The sequence below is a fragment of the Apaloderma vittatum genome, unplaced genomic scaffold, assembly GCF_000703405.1.
Source record: "Apaloderma vittatum isolate BGI_N311 unplaced genomic scaffold, ASM70340v1 scaffold5370, whole genome shotgun sequence".
NCBI classification, from domain to species: Eukaryota; Metazoa; Chordata; class Aves; order Trogoniformes; family Trogonidae; genus Apaloderma; species Apaloderma vittatum.
The window spans coordinates 43,809-62,630 of record NW_009692787.1 but is presented as its reverse complement, the minus strand read 5'-3'; the positions used below and the strand labels follow the sequence as shown (position 1 = coordinate 62,630).

Below are 18,822 nucleotides of genomic sequence, written 5' to 3'. Positions count from 1 at the left end.
TTCTGGTGGACAGCAGGATGACCATGAGCCAGCAACGTGCCCTCGTGGCCAAGAAGGCCAATGGCATCCTGGAGTGTATGAGAAGGGGTGTGGCGAGTACGTTGAGAGAGGTTCTTCTCCCCCTCTACTCTGCGCTGATGAGGTCGCGTCTGGAATATTCTGACAAATTCAAGAAGGACAGGGAACTGCTTGAGAGAGTCCAGTGCAGAGCCACAAAGATGATGAAGGGAGTGGAACATCTCCCTTATGAGGAAAGGCTGAAGGAGCTGAGTCTCTTTAGCTTGGAGGAGGCTGGGGGGTGACCTCATAAATGTTTATAAATATATAAAGGGTGAGTGTCAGGAGGACGGAGCCAGGCTCTTCTCAGTGATGTCCAATGATAGGACAAGGGGCAATGGGTTCAAGCTGGAGCATAGGAGGTTTCACGTAAACATAAGGAAAAACTTTTTCACTGTTAGGATAATGGAGCCCTGGCACAGGCTGCCCAGATAGGTTGTGGAGTCTCCTTCTCTGGAGACATTCAAAACCCGCCTGGACACGTTCCTGTGTGACCTACTGTAGGTGATCCTGCTCTGTCAGGGGAACGGGACTAGATGATCTTCTGAGGTGCCTTCCAACCCCTAACATTCTCTGATTCTGTGATTCTGTGAATGAGCTAGACCCACTGACCTTGCTGCTAGTCTTGAGCAGGTGCATGAACGCCGAAGCAAGATGAGAGCACTCAGAAGACCGTTAGGCACAAGTGTCAGCCAGCAGTGCAGAAAGAGGAAGGGTACCATGCTAACTTTTTCTCCTTCTTTTACTTCCAGGTCCTACTTAGACATGTATAAGGTGATAATATTTAGTTACCTCTTCTGGTTTGTGCTTACCATAATTTTCATAACGGGAACCACGAGGATCAGCATATTCTGTATGGGCTACCTGGTAGCCTGCTTTTATTTCCTTCTGTTTGGTGGAGATCTGTTGCTGAAGCCAATCAGGAGCATTCTACGTTACTGGGACTGGCTGATTGCCTACAATGTCTTTGTGATCACGATGAAGAACATACTATCGGTAAGCAGCTGCTGCCTTTCCACTGCCCTCAGCACTTTGGTTTCACTGGAATGTGCACAATGCTTTGAGTGGTCATTAAAAATCCGTTTTCAGGACCACAGCATTCTGCAAGTGCAAAGCAGTCTCCATTTTAATTCAGAATCTGCAAGTGCATATCCAGGGAATGGTAATACATATACATCGTAGGAAAATGTGCACTCTTGTATTCAGTTAGGCTCTGTGGAAGCTCACAAGATGTTTTCAAAGGGCTAGGTTCTGTTTTCTTTCCTAGTTAAAAAAAAAAAAAGTTCTTTGCCTAGACTTCCTTAGAAGTCTTGTGGAAGTCTCAGTGGAGTGTGAAACTAGTAAGAAGTGCAAGATTAGTCATACTGTTGATAAACACTGCACATTTAATTAAACCTTTTATTTTAAACCAGAATTTGCAAGCCTAATATTAGATGCAGTTGTTGTGATGTAATATAATTACTGAACTTGACCAAAAAATTGCAAAACTGCATTCCTGTTTCCTTTAGAACTAGTGCGCAATTCAGGTGAAAAGAGATATGTCTGATAATTGAATGCTGAACTTTTCTGCAAAATATTAGTTTTCCTACAATAATTAATTCTTTATAGTGGATTGTTGCAGTGGCACTGATAGGTGTTTGAGGCGAGCCAGAAATTTAAATCTTTCTGGAAGATAAATTTAGATTTATTCCTGGCAATTGCTTTTTAGCTTTGAACATTTTTAGTGCTGGACTGAAAAGAGCAGACATTTTTCTTTTTACATTTATATAAGTCACTGTACCGAAATAAAATTGATTTATGGGTGGTTTGAATTTGCAAATGTTCTAAATGCTTACATATGTGCTTCATTTTATGCTTGGGAATTCAGTGGAGCTACGTGTGTGTTAAGCTTGTCCATGTATGTTTGCAAGATTAAGTCAGTGATTTACTAAAGTTGTTAGCTGTCATATTGCATCACAAGCCAGATGTATAACTTTCTTACAAATACACAAACAAAACCTACATACCTTCTGTCTCACTGATAATCCAAAGAACAAATTCTTGCTATTTAAAAGTGATGTGTGTCACTCATGAAGGCACTCTTTCTTCTGCTGTTTGTTTTATTAGTGAGATTTAATACAGCCAATGGCAGTCACAATATGCTCATATAATGTAAAGAGATGCAATAATTTTCTTATCTTTATTTCTGCTACATTGTATTATATGAAACTCTTCATTTACTTTCCAGATAGGAGCATGTGGCTACATTGAATCATTGATTAAGAATAGTTGCTGGTTGATTCAGGCATTTAGCCTGGCTTGTACAGTTAAAGGATACCGTATTCGTAAGTATAGCTTGCATTTCTTCATGATTTTCTATAAATAAAAAATCACCCTCGAAATCTTCTATCATATGTAAATTGTGCCCCCTCCTGACATTATGACCTTGTGAAAATATTATACCTGTAAGTTCAGTTGATACAGTTGGTCCAATATTGACTAGCAAGAAATAATATTGTAAATATTTCATAGAACCAAAGATACATATACTGAAAGAACTGTCAACACCTCTATGCACATACCCACAATCAGTGTTTGCTGTAAATTAGCAAGTTGATGATACCACCTTCTGCTCAAAGGGCAAACCAGTTGAGCTCACTGAAATGTCAAGAGCCTAAGATAGCATAAAAGTGGTAATTTTTTGCAGGCATGGTGAGCTTTGGCAGGCTTTTTTTCCTCCCTCACAACCATTGTCATGTTTTTGATTATAACAGGGAGGGAGTGGATCATGTGTGTGGATGGAGGTGAAAGAAGGGAGGAATGGAGTATGGAGAGCAAGACACTTCACCTCTCTGAGCCATTAGTTTGGCTCCACTTTACCCTGACACTCTGGATTGACGATTTTAAAAATACTTGATTTTTTGGGGTGTTTTTTTGCTGAACTTAAAAAACTGTTTCATCCTACTGAGTCTGCAGCAAAGTTTTGAATTACTCTCTTCATGGCTGATCCTAATAGATAAGTAAGTGGGGAGTAGGTGAAAAGAAAGGAAATACCAAGGCGCAAATTCACAAGATAAAGGGTGCCCAGTAGTTCTTGTATTACCCAAAATTTTCTGAGCAGCAGCAGAAACTTAGACACAGGTTTCTGACTCCCCAAGGGACAAACACAGCAGGCTTTGAAGCTCTTGGAGCTTGACCTTCCAGACCTATTAGACGGGCTTGTTTGATTGTAAAGCCAGCACTGAGCCAGAGACTGTCCCTTGAGTCCTTCTACTCCCTTCTACACGGCAGCGTAGGCCATTATAGTCAGCTCCACAAAACCCGGTTTTAATTTTTTAATATCCTCAAGAGAATTGTCTTTTAGAGTATAAAGAATGAAAGAAAGAAATAGACTAAGCCAAAAGCTAGAGATAGGAGGAATGGGATTTCCTCTCTTCCTGTCTCCTTCTACCCCAAAGGAAGCAGTTTTGTGGTTTCAAATACTTTTCCTCTTATGCAATGGAAAGAAACATTGAACTGAGTTGTGGAGAGGAAAAATAAAAATATTAGGTGGTGGCAGACAAAAAATTATTCTGACAAAAATAAACCACTTTTCTCATGTTGATAGTGTTCTTAATAGGAAAATGAGACCAAAAGACACTTTGAAATAAAAAAAATATAATTTTGAAACATATCATTTTAGAAAATACTGAAATCAGTTATTTCAGGCTAAGAAAAAACACTTTTTTTCCCATTCTTTGTTTTCAGATACTTATTAGGATACGGTGGTTTTGTTTGCAAATGGTTCACTTCTGGTGAATTCTCAATATTCCATGGGATATCATGTTGTTTGAAACTTCCCAGTTTACTGTAAAAGAAAATATTGTATACTTAAAATGGAAATGCATGTCAGTTTTCTTAAGAAAAATCTATTAAAATTATCTCAAGTCAAATAATTGTGAAGGTTAAGATTATTTAATTGATTAAACTTTATAAAAGAATGCTTAATACAAGTCGTTATGCTGATGGTGTCTTTTTCCAGCAACCAACAATCTAGATTGTAAACTGCCAAGTGGAGAAGCAGGAATCATTTGGGACAGCATATGTTTTGCTTTCCTACTGCTGCAAAGAAGAGTCTTCATGAGTTACTACTTCCTGCATGTGGTTGCAGATATAAAAGCTTCTCAGATCCTAGCATCAAGGTAACATAAAGTTTAAAAAAAATAAATGAAACAGCTCAAGTATCTCATGGCTATGGTACTTACTTGTTTACGATAGGTAGTACTAAAAGAGTCCATTAACATTGGTTTAAATAATCCATGTTAAATTCATAGTTGCAAAGCCAACTCCCTGCAGAATTGCCTCAACATAGAATCATAGAATAGTTTGAGTTTGAATTGATCTTAAGGACCATCTAGTTCCAACCCCCCTGCCATGGGCAGGGACACCTCTCTCCCACTAGACCAGGTTGCTCAAAGCCCCATCCAGCCTGACCCTGAACACTTCCAGGGATGAGGCATCCACAACTTCTCTAAGGCAATCTGTTCCAGTGCCTCACCACCTTCACAGTGAAGAAGAATCAATATGTATACGTCAATATGTGTATCTGACAAATGCCAGAGTTTCTAAGCCTTGGAAAGAAAATGCTCTGCTGTCAGAGCCTGGTTGAGGCAGTGAGCCCCTTAGAAATCACAACCCCAAAAATTTCACATGAGGAAGAATACGGCATATGATTCAGGAAGACCATTGAGAGACATTCAGTTAGTGGCACATCACTGAACACTGACTAAGTGTGGCAAGGAATTACCACCCTCTTTGGGCCCATTACACTTTCCCGCAACCTCCACTCATACCTGTCACTAGCACAACCATTCCTTTGTTTTGTAATAAGAAGGAAGATCAGGAACAAAATTCTAGTTGAAGTTTCAGTAAGATTTCTAAGGAGTGGCATTTGTCAGTATTGAATTAAGTGTATTATGGCACGTATTTATTTTTTTCTGGAAAATGTATGAACATTGATTTCTGTTTGTGTTGGAGGGCAAAATTTGGCTTGTGTGTCCTGGAAGGAAGTATTTTTTTCTTCCTTTTCTTCCTCCTCCAGGGATTACTTTAAAAAAAGGGGATGCATCTAGCTGCCTATACTAAACAAAATTCACCACTATAAACTGGGCTACCAAACAATCTATACTTCCATTTCATATTACCTTTCTCAGATTTCTGCTCTATGATGAATTTCATTGCTGATAGTCAAGATTGCTGGATACTGCCTTTTTGTAGGATTTTTTTGTGTGTGCACTGTGTTCCCAGTGAAAAGAGCACAAGGTAAAATCATGAGTATAAAAATGCCTCCTAAATTGAAAAGTTTACATCTGGAAGGAAAGTCCAGGCTCATGTAAATGGCACTGGACTGGGCTGAAAGAAACATATTTGGTTCCTACTTTCAGCTTTGTGTTTTTTGAAGTTATTGAACTTGCCCAAGTCTGAGTTCTCCAGCAGCAGAAGTGGACGCATACTGGCCTATGTCAGGAACATTGTGAAGATAAGTCTATTAATGACAAGGAAGTACTGAGATATTACAGGAAGGAAGGTAATATAAATACAGTGATATAATTAATTTCTTGTAGTCTGCTTGTCTTGCTAAAATCCAAGCTTTGAATTTATGTGGAAAATGGAGAAGGTCAGGTCTGGATTCAGATAACATGGTCTGAGCCTCTCTTCTAATTAAATTTAATATTGTGAAATACAAATACCTCACCTAAACAAGAAGAAATTGTGATTCAAACAACAGTGATGAGGATCTGGAGAGAGTTTTCAATAGTCTATAAGAATTTAGGAGTGATTAAATTACTAAGGACAACATGTCCTTTGTTGTTCTTTATCATAATTTGGGACAAAAATGATGGCCAGTCTTTATTGTATTCCTTTAAAAAAATGTAGTTGTGGTTGTCCTGCATACTACATGGAAGAATAATTAATCTTACAGAAAACATGGTTGAAAAATTATTTAGAAGTAGCCTTCTGAAACTAAAGCTGTTCTTAACTGAATTCCTGACAAAAGAAAGGCTTTTCGTCTATGCTGCTTTTCGTCTCTGCTACTTTTCTGAGAGAAGTTTGAGGCATTTTGACAGTCTTCAAGAGCTGATGAGTGAATAATGAACAATGCCCAAGACATGTGACCTGGACATCCAAATCAGTGAGTCAATTCTATTTCTAATGGAGTTAGAAGCCACATTCTTCTGGCACATAGGAAGCTTGCTCAGGGATTTCTGTCATCGAATTGAAAGCTCTGTAGTGTTCAGAGGATACAAGTGAAGCTTAAACTCTGCTCATCGTGGCCCTTGATAAAGCTGGACCTTGCTCACAACTTCCAGGCGGCTGAAGCAGAGGGACGAGGTTATTATAAGGCTGAAATGACTATAAAGACTAAATCGTGAGGGTGTGTAGGAGGGAAACTTAGAATCATTTAATATTTCGTCTTCTTTTTTCTTTTCTTCTGTCCCCATTTCCGCTCTAGGGGTGCTGAGCTTTTCCAGGCTACAATTGTCAAGGCTGTAAAGGCAAGAATTGAAGAGGAAAAAAAATCTATGGATCAACTTAAAAGACAGTATGTACTTAGTCTATTTATGTATACATATACATATATTTCACTGGTTGTTGGTATTTATCTAGCATGTTCTTTTATAGAAATGCTGATTAGCTTTTTAAGTATGATTTTGCAATTACAAAAACTGCCTTCTAGGCATTCAGAGATCCTAGGTATTTCACTATTATGTAGTTGTAGAGTCATCTTTTCAAAAAAGACAACATACTGAGGAATCTAAATTTTCTTTTGGACATAGAATTACTTTTCTAGGACTCAAGGCCATGAGTGTAATGTACTGACTTAGCAGCTCCTTGGTGAGCCTGAAATTGTCATGGAAACAGCTGTTTCCTATAAATCAAGAGCGAAGATGTGAACTCTTCTACTTCTTCTAAACGTTAGAAATCTGATGATGACAGATTAAGAACATCAGCTTTTGACTGTTCCACACCTGACGATCATAGCAACATGACCACATAGACTTCTCTTTAAGAGATGATATGTGCATGTGCTATGTTTTTCCTCTGTAAGATGTGCAGCGCAGTTGTAGTTTTGGGTTATCCTATCTTGTGTAGTATGAATGTATGCAATGCAGATTAAATGGGGGCAGGGGGGCAGGGAATTTGTCTTTTTTCCTCTTTATTTCCCTCCACTAATTATCCTGCTCATCTCTCAGTTTGTTTCTCCTCATCTCTCAGAAGAGTAGGATGGTCTCATGAAAAGGGTAGGCAGATTACTGTCAGAAGTGCAACATTAACACTGTTTTACTTGAAAGTGGAAGCCTAGATGTTTAGAAAATAGAAGACCGATACACAGGAACTGGGTTTTTTTGATGAAAAACAAACAGCAAACAGATTGTAACAGCAAGAGGCCAGGTTAGGGAAGCTGTAGTAAAAAGCCACCTAAATAACATTAAATCATGAGCTTAGAAATCTGAATAACATCCTAGTCCTGCTGCAATGGATGATAATACTTTCATTGACTTTACTATTGTTAGGGTTTTATTCTGTATATCTGTATTCCTGGTAAAATTTCCTGGGTGTCTGTTGCTTCCGTTTCATTTGTGATTCTTCCTCTAGTGTTTGACTGCAAAATACATCTGTTTATCTTCACTGAAAATACTTGCTTCAGACCTGGAGGTCCTTTCTATTTGTGCAGACAATAAACCACCATGCTTTCTATTGGGTGCAGCCAGCATGCTGCTTTGAAAACTGCAAAAAGCTAACAAAGGTCCTCCACTACCATGCATGAAAGCTGTAAGTGGTTCCTAACAAGATGTCAAAGCCCACTTCTGAAGCTTCTTCCATACCTGCATAACTGAAGAAAAATCAAAAGCTGTAGGAACTATGATCCCCACCTGCACACCTAGGCTTTCCAACCAGATGATGTATTGGGCTGTTGCTGGCACTTTTCTGCACTTGAATCAGTCTTATCCCCATTGGCGGGACATGTCTGTCCTGGAAATTATTCTTTTCTGTTAGTTCTGCAGAGTTTAAGATCATGGAGACGATACTGCTTGCAATAACGCCAAAGCTTCTCTATGTTTCTCTAAAAATTACAAGTTTATATTTGCAGAATGAACTTCAACAATAGAGGGTATTTTATTTCATTCAATAACATGCATCAGTACTTCAGACAGTTTAGGCTGGTTAGGATGGAGAGAACTCTCAGCACAGCCAGAAGTTTTGAACAACTAAGTTGTCCGAACTGACATAGCATAATTTCAGCAGCACATGCATGACAGGGAGGAAATCTCATCATCTACTGAATAACAGCAACTATCTGAGATGAAAGTTTTCCACCCTCTCTAGTGAGTGTTTCTTCCCTAACAAATTGACAGAATGATAAAGTGCATTTTGATCACTGAAGTTAGTGAATTGTTTTCTTCTAATCCAGTTGTATGAAAGAACTTATTTCTGTTGAATTCAATTATTTTTTTTACTACCACTTCTCAGACTGTGAAAACATGAAAGGAAGAGCAACCCAGCTCTTACTGTCCAGTAAGAACATTTAGGCTTGGCCCTTCAAGCCAGCCTCTTCAGAGTCGTTTAACTCGTTATGTTTAAGGGCAGGATAATGGCTATGTGGAATGAGTATTTCCTTTAGAAATGTTGGAGCATGTGTGTATGGATGTGTTTAACACTGGTTTTTCAGGGTGGGTTCAAAAGAGTAAAGATGTGAATTTAATAAGATTCTTCCTTTTATTAGAATGGATCGCATCAAAGCCAGGCAGCAAAAATACAAAAAGGGTAAAGAGAGGATGCTGAGTATGACCCAGGAGTCCGCAGAGGGGACAGAGGTTCGGAATGTTTCTGAAGAAGATGATGAAGGTACCTTTAGCTATTGTTGTACCATGATTGCAGTTGAGCACTCAGGACCTGATAGACCTAGTAAATAGTTGGACATAATTGTCAGCATGTAACATGATTGTTAACTGAGTGTCAGTTTGAAGCTTGATTCAGGAAAAAAAATCTGGGATTTTATATTGCAACAAAGTTTAGAGAAAATAGTTTGCTTTGAGTTTACTTTTGGTTAACTTCAGGCTGTTGGCAAACAGCTGAATAACAGCAGAGTTTGTTTGGGATAACGTCATTACCTGTAAACCACAATGTTGCAAACAGGTAGCACCCACATTTTTCCAGCAACATTTTCTGGATGCTGTGAGGTTTTTTCAGCCACTGAAATGTTTATATGCTTTTAAATGTTCTTTAAAACATGAAACAAATAAAATCTAGTGCCTATCTAATGCCACATTTCTAGCACTGACTTGAGATCAGCACTTACTGGTTTTAAAGTATTTGGAGCCTGAAATCTAAAGGGGATTTGAGAGGAGGGAAATTGCAGTCGACTAGGACTGTATGTTTTAAAATACAAAACTGATTTTTTTAGCTGTTTTAGAGTAGAATGCTATTTTAACTGCTGCATAAACCAGAGTATTTCTGCTCAGTGGTTATGCTTCTGAGTGATTTTAATATTGAATGTTTTCAGTAGATCTGGTATCTGATGTGCTCATGAAATTTTAGCTCTTCTTGAAAGAATTTAAAAATTATTAATCCATGTAAGAAGCATGTTTCTCATTTTGTAAAATTAATATTTGGACATATTTTATTTTAGGAGAAGCAGACAAAGAGAAAGCCAAGGGCAAAAAAAAGCTGTGGTGGCGGCCTTGGGTTGATCATGCTTCCAGTAGGTTTTCTCAATCATCTTACAAATATGTGGATTTAACCCTTATATCCTTGACCAGAATGAAGGCATTTCCATGGCCTGTTTGTTTTATGCCTGATTTTATGATTGTGACTTGATAGAAGGCTTGTGGGGTGTTTTTCAACAGTTGATTTCTACTTCCAAATCTTCAAGGAATGAGTTTAACCATATTTTAACCATATTTTGAACTGTGTTGAAAGCATAGCTAGCTCGTGATACTTTGGTCACTCTTAGAAAAATATCAAATCAGATAAACATGTGCCGAAAAGAATCTATTTTGGCCTCAAAAGTCTCAACTCACCCCTACTGCAAAGCACAGTATGTTTAAAACTGTGAAAGTGAAGGTTTGCCAATGCATTCTAAGATAAGTCATAGTTTCCTTTTCATATACAAACACCATACATCCTTTTTTATGGTTCATCAGTTACTCTACTATCAGCTGTAGCAATCTACGTTCCACAGTAAGACAGTAAAACGATTCCCAGGACTAGGCTGGGTAGAGCTCAGCTGAATATCTCTGATCGCACTTCAATGTACTCTTGATGTCAGTTGTTTTGTTGTTTCCATTTTTGTGTGTTTATCTGAGAGCAAAAACATATTCAGCCTTGTGCACAAGATATTATTAGCCTGTATCACTCATAAAATTGATACATTATGATATTTTAATTTGTTTGTAGCCCAGTCCAAGTGTATGATATTGTTCAGAAGAAGTGCCAGAAGCTGCTCATTTTCACTGGGATAGGAAAGGCACCCTTCTGTCAGGTGGTGCATCAGTTTATCAGAGTTGCTTGCATGTTCAGGGGTAAAGTCCCAGGTTATGGGAAATGATAACTGTCCTAGGCATCTGCTTGAATCCTTCCACACACCCTGCCACCCAGAGACCGTCTGCCTCAGGGCACGTTTCAGTACTGCCTCAACCAGAAGTTGTCCTCTCTTATACCAGGATCAGACCAGATTCCACAAAGCCCATAATGTGCCAATAGCATTAATTAGTAGTATTAAAGAACTCACATAAGGGTGAGCAAAGACCTTGGGAGCTTGCATAATAAAATTATCCACATCAATCCTAGGCAGGGAGGGGAAGATCACATTGGGTAAAACAAGAAAACTGAGTAAATCAGTTATCCTGCTATTGAATCTTTGTTGAAGGAAATAAGACAATGTAAAATCTGACAATGTAAAAAATCTGACAATGTAAAAAATATTCAAGTGTATAGCACTTACTGGAGTTAAATATAAATGTATATATTGTGTTTGGTCATTTATTTTAAAAGAGCTACTCCAGGTAATACTTCTAAACATCTACATACTGCTTCATTTACGTGTGTGTATTTATTTAAAACTCCAGCATACATATTTGCCACCAGCATTCAACAGAATGTCATATGCTTATTTCTATCAAGTCACAAGTAAACAGTGCCTCTGTTTTTATTTTTCTAAAGGGCACACTGCCTCTTTAGAGAGACCTATCCCTTTTCAAAAGTCTTATGAAAATAAACTTCTTGCCCTGTAGTTTCATTAAGAGCAACAATGAGAAAACAGATCAAAACTGTAATTTGCAAGATACTCGAGAATTCTAAGCTGTGGTGATTTTGAAGGAATGGGATATGGTCTCTTGTTTATTCACCACTGGTTTTGTAATAAGAACTGCTCAAAGAGAGACATTGATTTTGGCTTTTACTTATTTCACCCTCATTATCTAACATTCTTAGGTGGCATCTTGCCTTTTTGGTGTTTAAGCAGTGCACATTCTTGAAATAATTTACTGCAATAATGCAAAACCTTGTGGGAGACATCGCAGACCCTGATCCTGCAAACAGTGGTTGCCTGCCATGTGACTTGCATCCACAGTCCCTGAAACGTGGCACTGTCAGTAGGTGTTAACAGGGACACAAACTAGAAATAGACTGATATTCCCCATCTGTCCTTTTTGAAACATTGTGCTGTAACCACATCATTCTGCTGCGCTTAGCTGTTCATCTCGGTAAATGGATTTGTGGCTGTATAAATGTATATACTGAAGTCTCTGTAGCTTAAAGTTTTATGTCAATTCTGATGTTTAATTTAGATATTTATTGGATTTCTTTATACCACTGGTTTTAATTTTATTATACAGAACGATTCCTCATTTTGTATGTCATAGGAATTAAAACACAGTAATGAATTTGGATCTGAGTAGAACCAGATAGGAAATGTCAGTAATTTTCCTCATTGACATTCACTCACAGTGCAGGGAGGTATGATTGCTCCTGTGCTTATGGATAACTTGTGGAACCTCACAAGGATCAGCAGGTATTAGGGCCACATGCTTGGAGATCCTCAGCATCTCCTGGGGCACAGAGTTGTGTCTGATGTATTACAAAAGATGGTGCTTGCAACTGGCTTGGAGAGCTCTTTCCATCCGGGCACAAGCAGGGGATGAAAGTTTATGCTCATTTCTCCTGCATGTCTCCTCTTCTGCTGCCTCCATCTCACCCCACAATAAAAGCCTCCAAGTCGCTTTTCTCTGTAGGAGAAAGTCACATTTTGCTGTAGGAGAGTGGTCCCCCAAGTCCAGTCTGAACACGAGTTAAAAGGGGAGTAGCTAGTCGAGAGAGGTCCTCCTGCCCCTCTACTCTGCCCTGTTGAGGCCACGTCTGGAATATTGTGTCCAGTTCTGGGCCCCTCAGCTCGAGAGAGACAGCGAACTGCTTGAGAGAGTCCAGCACAGAGCCACAAAGATGTTGAAGGGAGTGGAACATCTTCCTTATGAGGAGAGGCTGAAGGAACTGGGTCTCTTCAGCTTGGAGGAGACTGAGAGATGACCTCATAAATGTTTATAAATATGTCAAAGGGGAGTGTCAGGAGGACAGAGCCAGGCTCTTCTCAGTGATGTCCAATGACAGGACAAGGGGCAATGGGTACAAGCTGGAGTATAGGAGGTTCCACAAAAAGATTAGGAAAAACTTCTTCACCTTGAGGGTGACAGAGCACTGGCACAGGCTGCCCAGGGAGGTTGTGGAGTCTCCTTCTCTGGAGACATTCAAACCCTGCCTGGACACGTTCCTGTGCAATCTACTGTAGGTGATCCTGCTCTGGCAGGGGGGCTGGACTAGATGATCTTTTGAGGTTCCTTCCAACATCTGATATTCTGTGATTCTGTGAATTATCTTACTAATAAAATTTAGTCTCTTTAGTAATTCCTGGAGGTGATTAACACACTTCTTAGTGCATTTTGATGTGTGCAAGAATGCATTATTGCTCTTCAATCATACCTTTCTATTTAGTTGTAAAGGAGATGTAGCTGCTACATTAGGGTGTCCCCTCAGGTGCACTTTAACCTAAAAAATTTGAAGGGAGAGCATTGGAGGTTGGTTTTCTAAGTCTGTCTGGGTGCTACTCTGAGCCTTTAAGGAACCGCACTGCAGTAGATGTTTCCCCTAGCTGTCAGACCGTATTCTGCTCATCTTCTGTGTGGGCAATTTCTGTTGCTGACTACAAGTTACTTTTTTGTCAAAGAATGCTGCAGACTGCTGGCTCTTAAAATACGTTCATGTACATTTTAAAAGTACGTTCTTAGAAGGCGCTGTACCAAAAAATGAATTTGCTTCACCCAAGAGATTTCCAAACTTTCTTTTCACATCAGTTCAGCGATTAGAACTGCTGAAGCAGACTCTCTGTCCCTCTGCAGGATGTTCGTTGGTGTTAAAAGTCATAACTAGGCACATGAGGCGCAGAATTCCCTCTGTAAGGGAGTTTTAGATGCTGAAGTTATGATCCCATAGCTTTCTGGCAAATTTCACAGTGTGCTTACCCTGAGGATTCTATGGTAGTTATGTATGGTCATATGTGCACAGAGGATCTGTGTAGAAATCAAGGTATGATTGAATTAAAGCAATTGTTATTTTCCCAGAAACCTATAATGAGGGTTAAATATAATTTTCGTTATAAACATATATTGCTCCATATATCCAGATTGTGTGACATTTATTCTAAGTAACCATTCCTTTAAATGTTTCAGCTTAAATGTGGAAATTACTTAGCAGTTATCACTGCTGAATGTAATGCCATGATTTTGATTTTTCTCTTGCTCATTACTTTATTTTTCATTTCTTTTTTTCCCTTGTTTGTTCATGTAGGCCTGTTATCATCTGAGAAATAAAAACATTGCTTCTGTTCAAGGATATAAGGCCTAGCTTATTCACTGTGCATCTTTACTGTATCAAGGCTTCAGAACCTTTCTGAATCCATGGGCAAAAAATTGAAACTCATTTGTGATCACGTTAATAGAATCCAAGTGATTTGTTTTAAACAAACCAAGGTTTTCCATTACCTCATCAAAGCTTTAATATTTGAAGAAAACATTATCTAATACTGTCCCATTCCATAGTTTCAAGGATGCCTCAGCATTTTAAAGAGAAATTCTGTATTTTTTGTCCAGTGGTACTGTTTGTGTAAATTCATGTACTTACCTACTGGGCTTTTTTTACTCCCTCAGATAACCATCAGCTCCCAATTAATTTAGACTTAACTGCCATTTTTTTCTAAAGAATGTAACCTAGTAATTTGAAATATTTGAAACTTTTTCTTTACATCTTCTTCTCATGGCGATGTATTCCTTAGTTCTCATTCATGCCCAAAGTATTGCAGAGTAACACCAGATAAATGGCCTGAGACCTTTTAATCTTGTGCTTCTTCTCTGTTTACATCTCTTCTGGTTATGAATTTTTTAATGATTGACTGCCTCTTCATAGGTCTTGGGGCAGTTGAGAATAGAACTTTTCAGAAAAATAAGAAAGTATTTTGTTTCACTTAGTGGTCAGAAGTGGAAATTATTATTTGTTTGAGACGGATAGTGAAGAGGAAGAGGAAGAGGAGAAAAAAGAAGAGGAAGAACCTCGGAAAAAATCTGCGTTTCAGGTACTTGACAGTGATTTACTTTCTAGTTGACATCTGGAAAAAAAATATAGGCTTCTCATAACACAGGCACATATGTTAAAGCAGACCCGAAAGTATGGGAAATGAAATTTCTTGCCATTTTAAAATGCAAGTTTGACTGGTTTAAGCATTGCCAAACTCCTACAGGGACTATAGTGAAATCGTATCTTAGTTCACTTACGCCTGAGGAAAACAAAAATAAAGAAACAAAGGTTAAGGGTCTGAGCTTTATTTTATCTGTGTTGTATTAAAGACAAGTGAGGAAGCTGACTTGCCTCTGGCAGTGCTGTACAATGTCTCAGTGGTTTTCTGGTTTTGAGTAGATGTTATCATTCCATAAAGAAATTATTCCCAAACTAGGCAACTTACCATGGAAAAGAATACAGACTTCTAAAAAAATGTATGTATTTTTAAAATTAATTAAATAATATAATTATTTCATGATCCTAGTGGACCAGAGAAATATATCCTTAGGCTATGAAGAGCTTAATATTTAAAATTACAAAAGGAGACCACATCACTTTTTTTTCCCTTTCCTTTTTAGGCTAATTTTAATTAATTTTTTTGCACTTCAAGTGACAGACTATGTTTAAGTAAGAGAATATGGTAATATTAAAAAAGTAGCTGAAGTTTCCTAACTGGTTTCCTACATATAGACTGGTTGATATTAGACCATACCGGGTATTGAATCCACTGACTTAAAGGAAGAACTTGGGTGAAGAAGTTGTTTAAATACTCACACGTATAGGATTGCTTTAATCTTCATAAGATGAAAGTTTTACTTGTTGAAGGATTTTCAGAAATACCACAGAACTTTTTCAGGTCTGTAACTATAAAAGCTTAAGGAAGCAGGTAGCTTTCTGCAGATGAGTGTTTCCATCCAGACGCAAGCTCGTGTCACTGCAGAGCTGGGGCATCACTGAAAGCCCAGCACGAGCAAGAAACTGCCTCCATGCTCTTCCGTACTATGTGCCAGTAGCTTTCAAACAAAGCTTCCCAGGTGACGTTACCGAATTACAAGAAAAAATATTTTATTTGATTCATTGATACGATGTACCTTTAGTTTATATTCTTACATTACATTACCAACTGATTGCATTTGCTAAACTGCCTGCATGGTAACGACATGGAAAAACATTTTCCCAACCTTAAAAAAGGCAAAACAAATCTGGATGAAAAATAATGAGATAAGGAATTTTCATTTTCTACTATTTAAACTATTTTTTTGTATATTTTGCATTTAACACCTTAAAACATAAAAATGGATCATGAATTTCTAGATCATTTTTCTTTCTGATTTTCATGCAGGTATAGAGGAAGGTTTGCATTCTTGTTTCTGCTGATTTTTTAAAAAAATCGGTGACAACATTTTGTTCAGATGTTCTGGTGCCAAGCACTGAGATTTTAAAGATTTCTAAACTTGAGGTCAGAAGCTAATAAGATTCTTTCATTTACACTGGGTTTTGGGTTTTTTGTTTGTCGTAATAAAAATTCTAGCAAAGTAAGCTTGTTTGTTGTAAAGCCTGCTAAATAATTATTTTTTAATATTTTATATTTCTTTTAGTGTAAATTGTGAGCAATAGTGACTTCAAGTGTTAATTTGGAAATTTTATTTATTAGAGATTGCAGGCAGTTAAAAGTCATTGAAATTTTATTCTGAACATCACAAATCATCTTTTTTCATTTTGGAGTCTATGAACGTAAATTCATTCTTAATAATCTAGATACAGTCATTCAGTATATACTTTTTATTAATATTTTCTTGTTTTCTACTAATTGCTCTTGCTTTGTCCTTCTTTATAGAGAGCTATTGGGAAATTTGCTTCAGCCATTCTAGCCTTGCCAAAGTCTGTCATTAAACTACCCAAAACTATTCTTCAGTATTTAATCAAAGCAGCAAAGGTACTTAACATCTTGCGAGTGCTCAGTATGTGACCTATCCCATTGTTCCTGGTGTAATATATACCTCTGTCCTTGTCTGCATTTTTCCTCTTATATGAGTGATTTTAAAAAAAAAAAAAGATAGCTTCATCCCTTGTAAAAGCTTCATCCCTTGTCAATGCAATACATTTCATACTTTTGGAGTGGTCAGACCACAAGAAAAGTGGTCTATTTTTTTTTAAGTGCAACTCCAGAGTGAAAATGCAGACCCAAATTCTCATTTCCATCTGATACTGCTATACAAGGTGGTCACATCAAGTTGCATGTATCTAATGGACACTGTGGTAATTGATCTCAGAAAGCTGGTAAAGGTTTGTAAAATGCACATTCTACTCCTTCTTAGCTCTCTACTTTTCTGGTCTTTCATTATCATAAAAAAGATATGTCATCTTCTTCCTTGTCTTCCTTGAATACATTTAACATTTCATACCTTTGAGCATTGTGTATGATTTTACACTCCATATATGTAACATGGTATGTGTAAGGAGTGAGCATTACAGATTGAGCATACCATCTCCAAAGCCTTTTAAAGTTTATGCAGTCACAAAAATCTAAAGTAATACATATGTATGCACTCAGTCAGCTCTTAAAATATCCACTGCTTAGCAGGAGTAGTTACATTAAATTTATTAATCAAATGCCCTTTCTTCATACTAATCTTCTATTCCAAGTCTACCTTTTACCTTTAATTTCATTTACACTATGACTGTGGCTAGCACACCATTTCTTAGCTAACTGTTCAATAGCAGATGTCGACCATTTCTGATCTTCAGAAAGTAATATACTATTAGTATCATCATTCCTCCAGATTACCTTCATTAGAAAACACCTATTACAAAGCAAAGAGAAACCAGTGCCGCATTGTCTCGTGTGGTACTTGTTTTGAACAAGACAGACATATAAATATAAATGTACAGGCCTTGAAAGATTTGGAAGAGGACCTTCATATCAACAGTACCAGAATAATTTCCTTTCCATTTTGTGTACATTCACAAAGCAGAACAAAGTATTTTTCCCCTTTAAATTCATTTAAAGCCAGTTAGACAGATTTAAAAAGTTGGGTATACGTTCTGAAGAAATTTGTGCATGCAAATTTTAAAAATAGAAATAATCTAGAAATTTTACTATTCTCTCCTATAAGGGGGGCTTGCAGCTTCACTGAGATACACATGTGTTTCTATCATTGTCTGCATGTTTGTCTTGTGAACAAAAAGAGCTGTTTTGTTACTGCGCTTTTATTTTCACCCTTATGGCTGCATCCATGTACTTCCCTGCCCTGTCTCTGTTACCAGCCTGTGTTGCTTAGAAATAGAAAACAGTGCAGTGCTGATTGAAGGTGATTACCATTTTTCAGTGAAAACCATAAAAGGAACAATAGAAAATTTCTTTGTCCTGAAGAGTTGTGGAAAAGATGCAGTTACTTTAGTTTCTGTTATTCACATTTTACATCATATAGGGAAAAAATATGAGTGTTACTGCATATTTTCTGTAACCTTTCTTCACAGCTTGAGCTTTTTTTTTTTCCCACTGCTATAACGTTTTAAATATTTTGAGCCAATTCCATGCTTCATGTAGTCATACAGGTCAACAGACTGTTGATCTGAGTGAGTGCTGTGAGCAGGATTTGCCCATAAAATCCCATTGATATATAGGTAAGTATTACTGTCTTAGTTTTACAACCGGAAAAGCAGTAGCAGAAGGATTCATAAATTACTTATCTGAAGCAACAAAGGGAGACATTGTCAAAATCAGGATGAAATTTCAGGAATTTCTGACTGCCAAGTTTAGGACTGTGCATAGACAGTAAATCTGTAAATGTTCCACTGGAATTTGCAAAGGGGGGGAGAGAAGTATGAAAAATGTACAAACGCAAATAGCTGAGATATCACTACATCTTTTGATGTTTAGTTAGTTGATTGCAGCACTTTCTCTTCAAGTTTCCATTACTCTGCCTCTTGCCTGTAAAATGATGAAGTAGAAATGCAGAATTAGATTGAGAGGTGAGGTAGCCCATATGCACAACAGAGTTTTAATTCCCAGCATTCAGAGCATGCATTTTTGTGGGTCCTAATGAAACTTGGTTCACCCACAAGTGTTTTCACGTTTGATTTTATGCTTGCAGAAATAGCACATGAAAACTCAGCAGATCTGCAGGGAAGGTGTTT

General features: G+C 37.7%; 1 protein-coding gene across 1 annotated transcript in view; it reads left to right on the top strand.

Moving 5' to 3' along the window:
• PIEZO2 (piezo-type mechanosensitive ion channel component 2) overlaps nucleotides 1-18,822 on the top strand; it is a 58,048-nt gene that overhangs the window by 890 nt on the left and 38,336 nt on the right. The window contains exons 2-9 of the mRNA XM_009867540.1: nucleotides 810-1,053; nucleotides 2,285-2,381; nucleotides 4,058-4,217; nucleotides 6,530-6,619; nucleotides 8,804-8,925; nucleotides 9,710-9,781; nucleotides 14,595-14,698; nucleotides 16,520-16,618. Coding sequence (XP_009865842.1) covers nucleotides 810-1,053; nucleotides 2,285-2,381; nucleotides 4,058-4,217; nucleotides 6,530-6,619; nucleotides 8,804-8,925; nucleotides 9,710-9,781; nucleotides 14,595-14,698; nucleotides 16,520-16,618 — 988 coding nt within the window. The remainder of the gene's footprint in view (nucleotides 1-809; nucleotides 1,054-2,284; nucleotides 2,382-4,057; nucleotides 4,218-6,529; nucleotides 6,620-8,803; nucleotides 8,926-9,709; nucleotides 9,782-14,594; nucleotides 14,699-16,519; nucleotides 16,619-18,822) is intronic.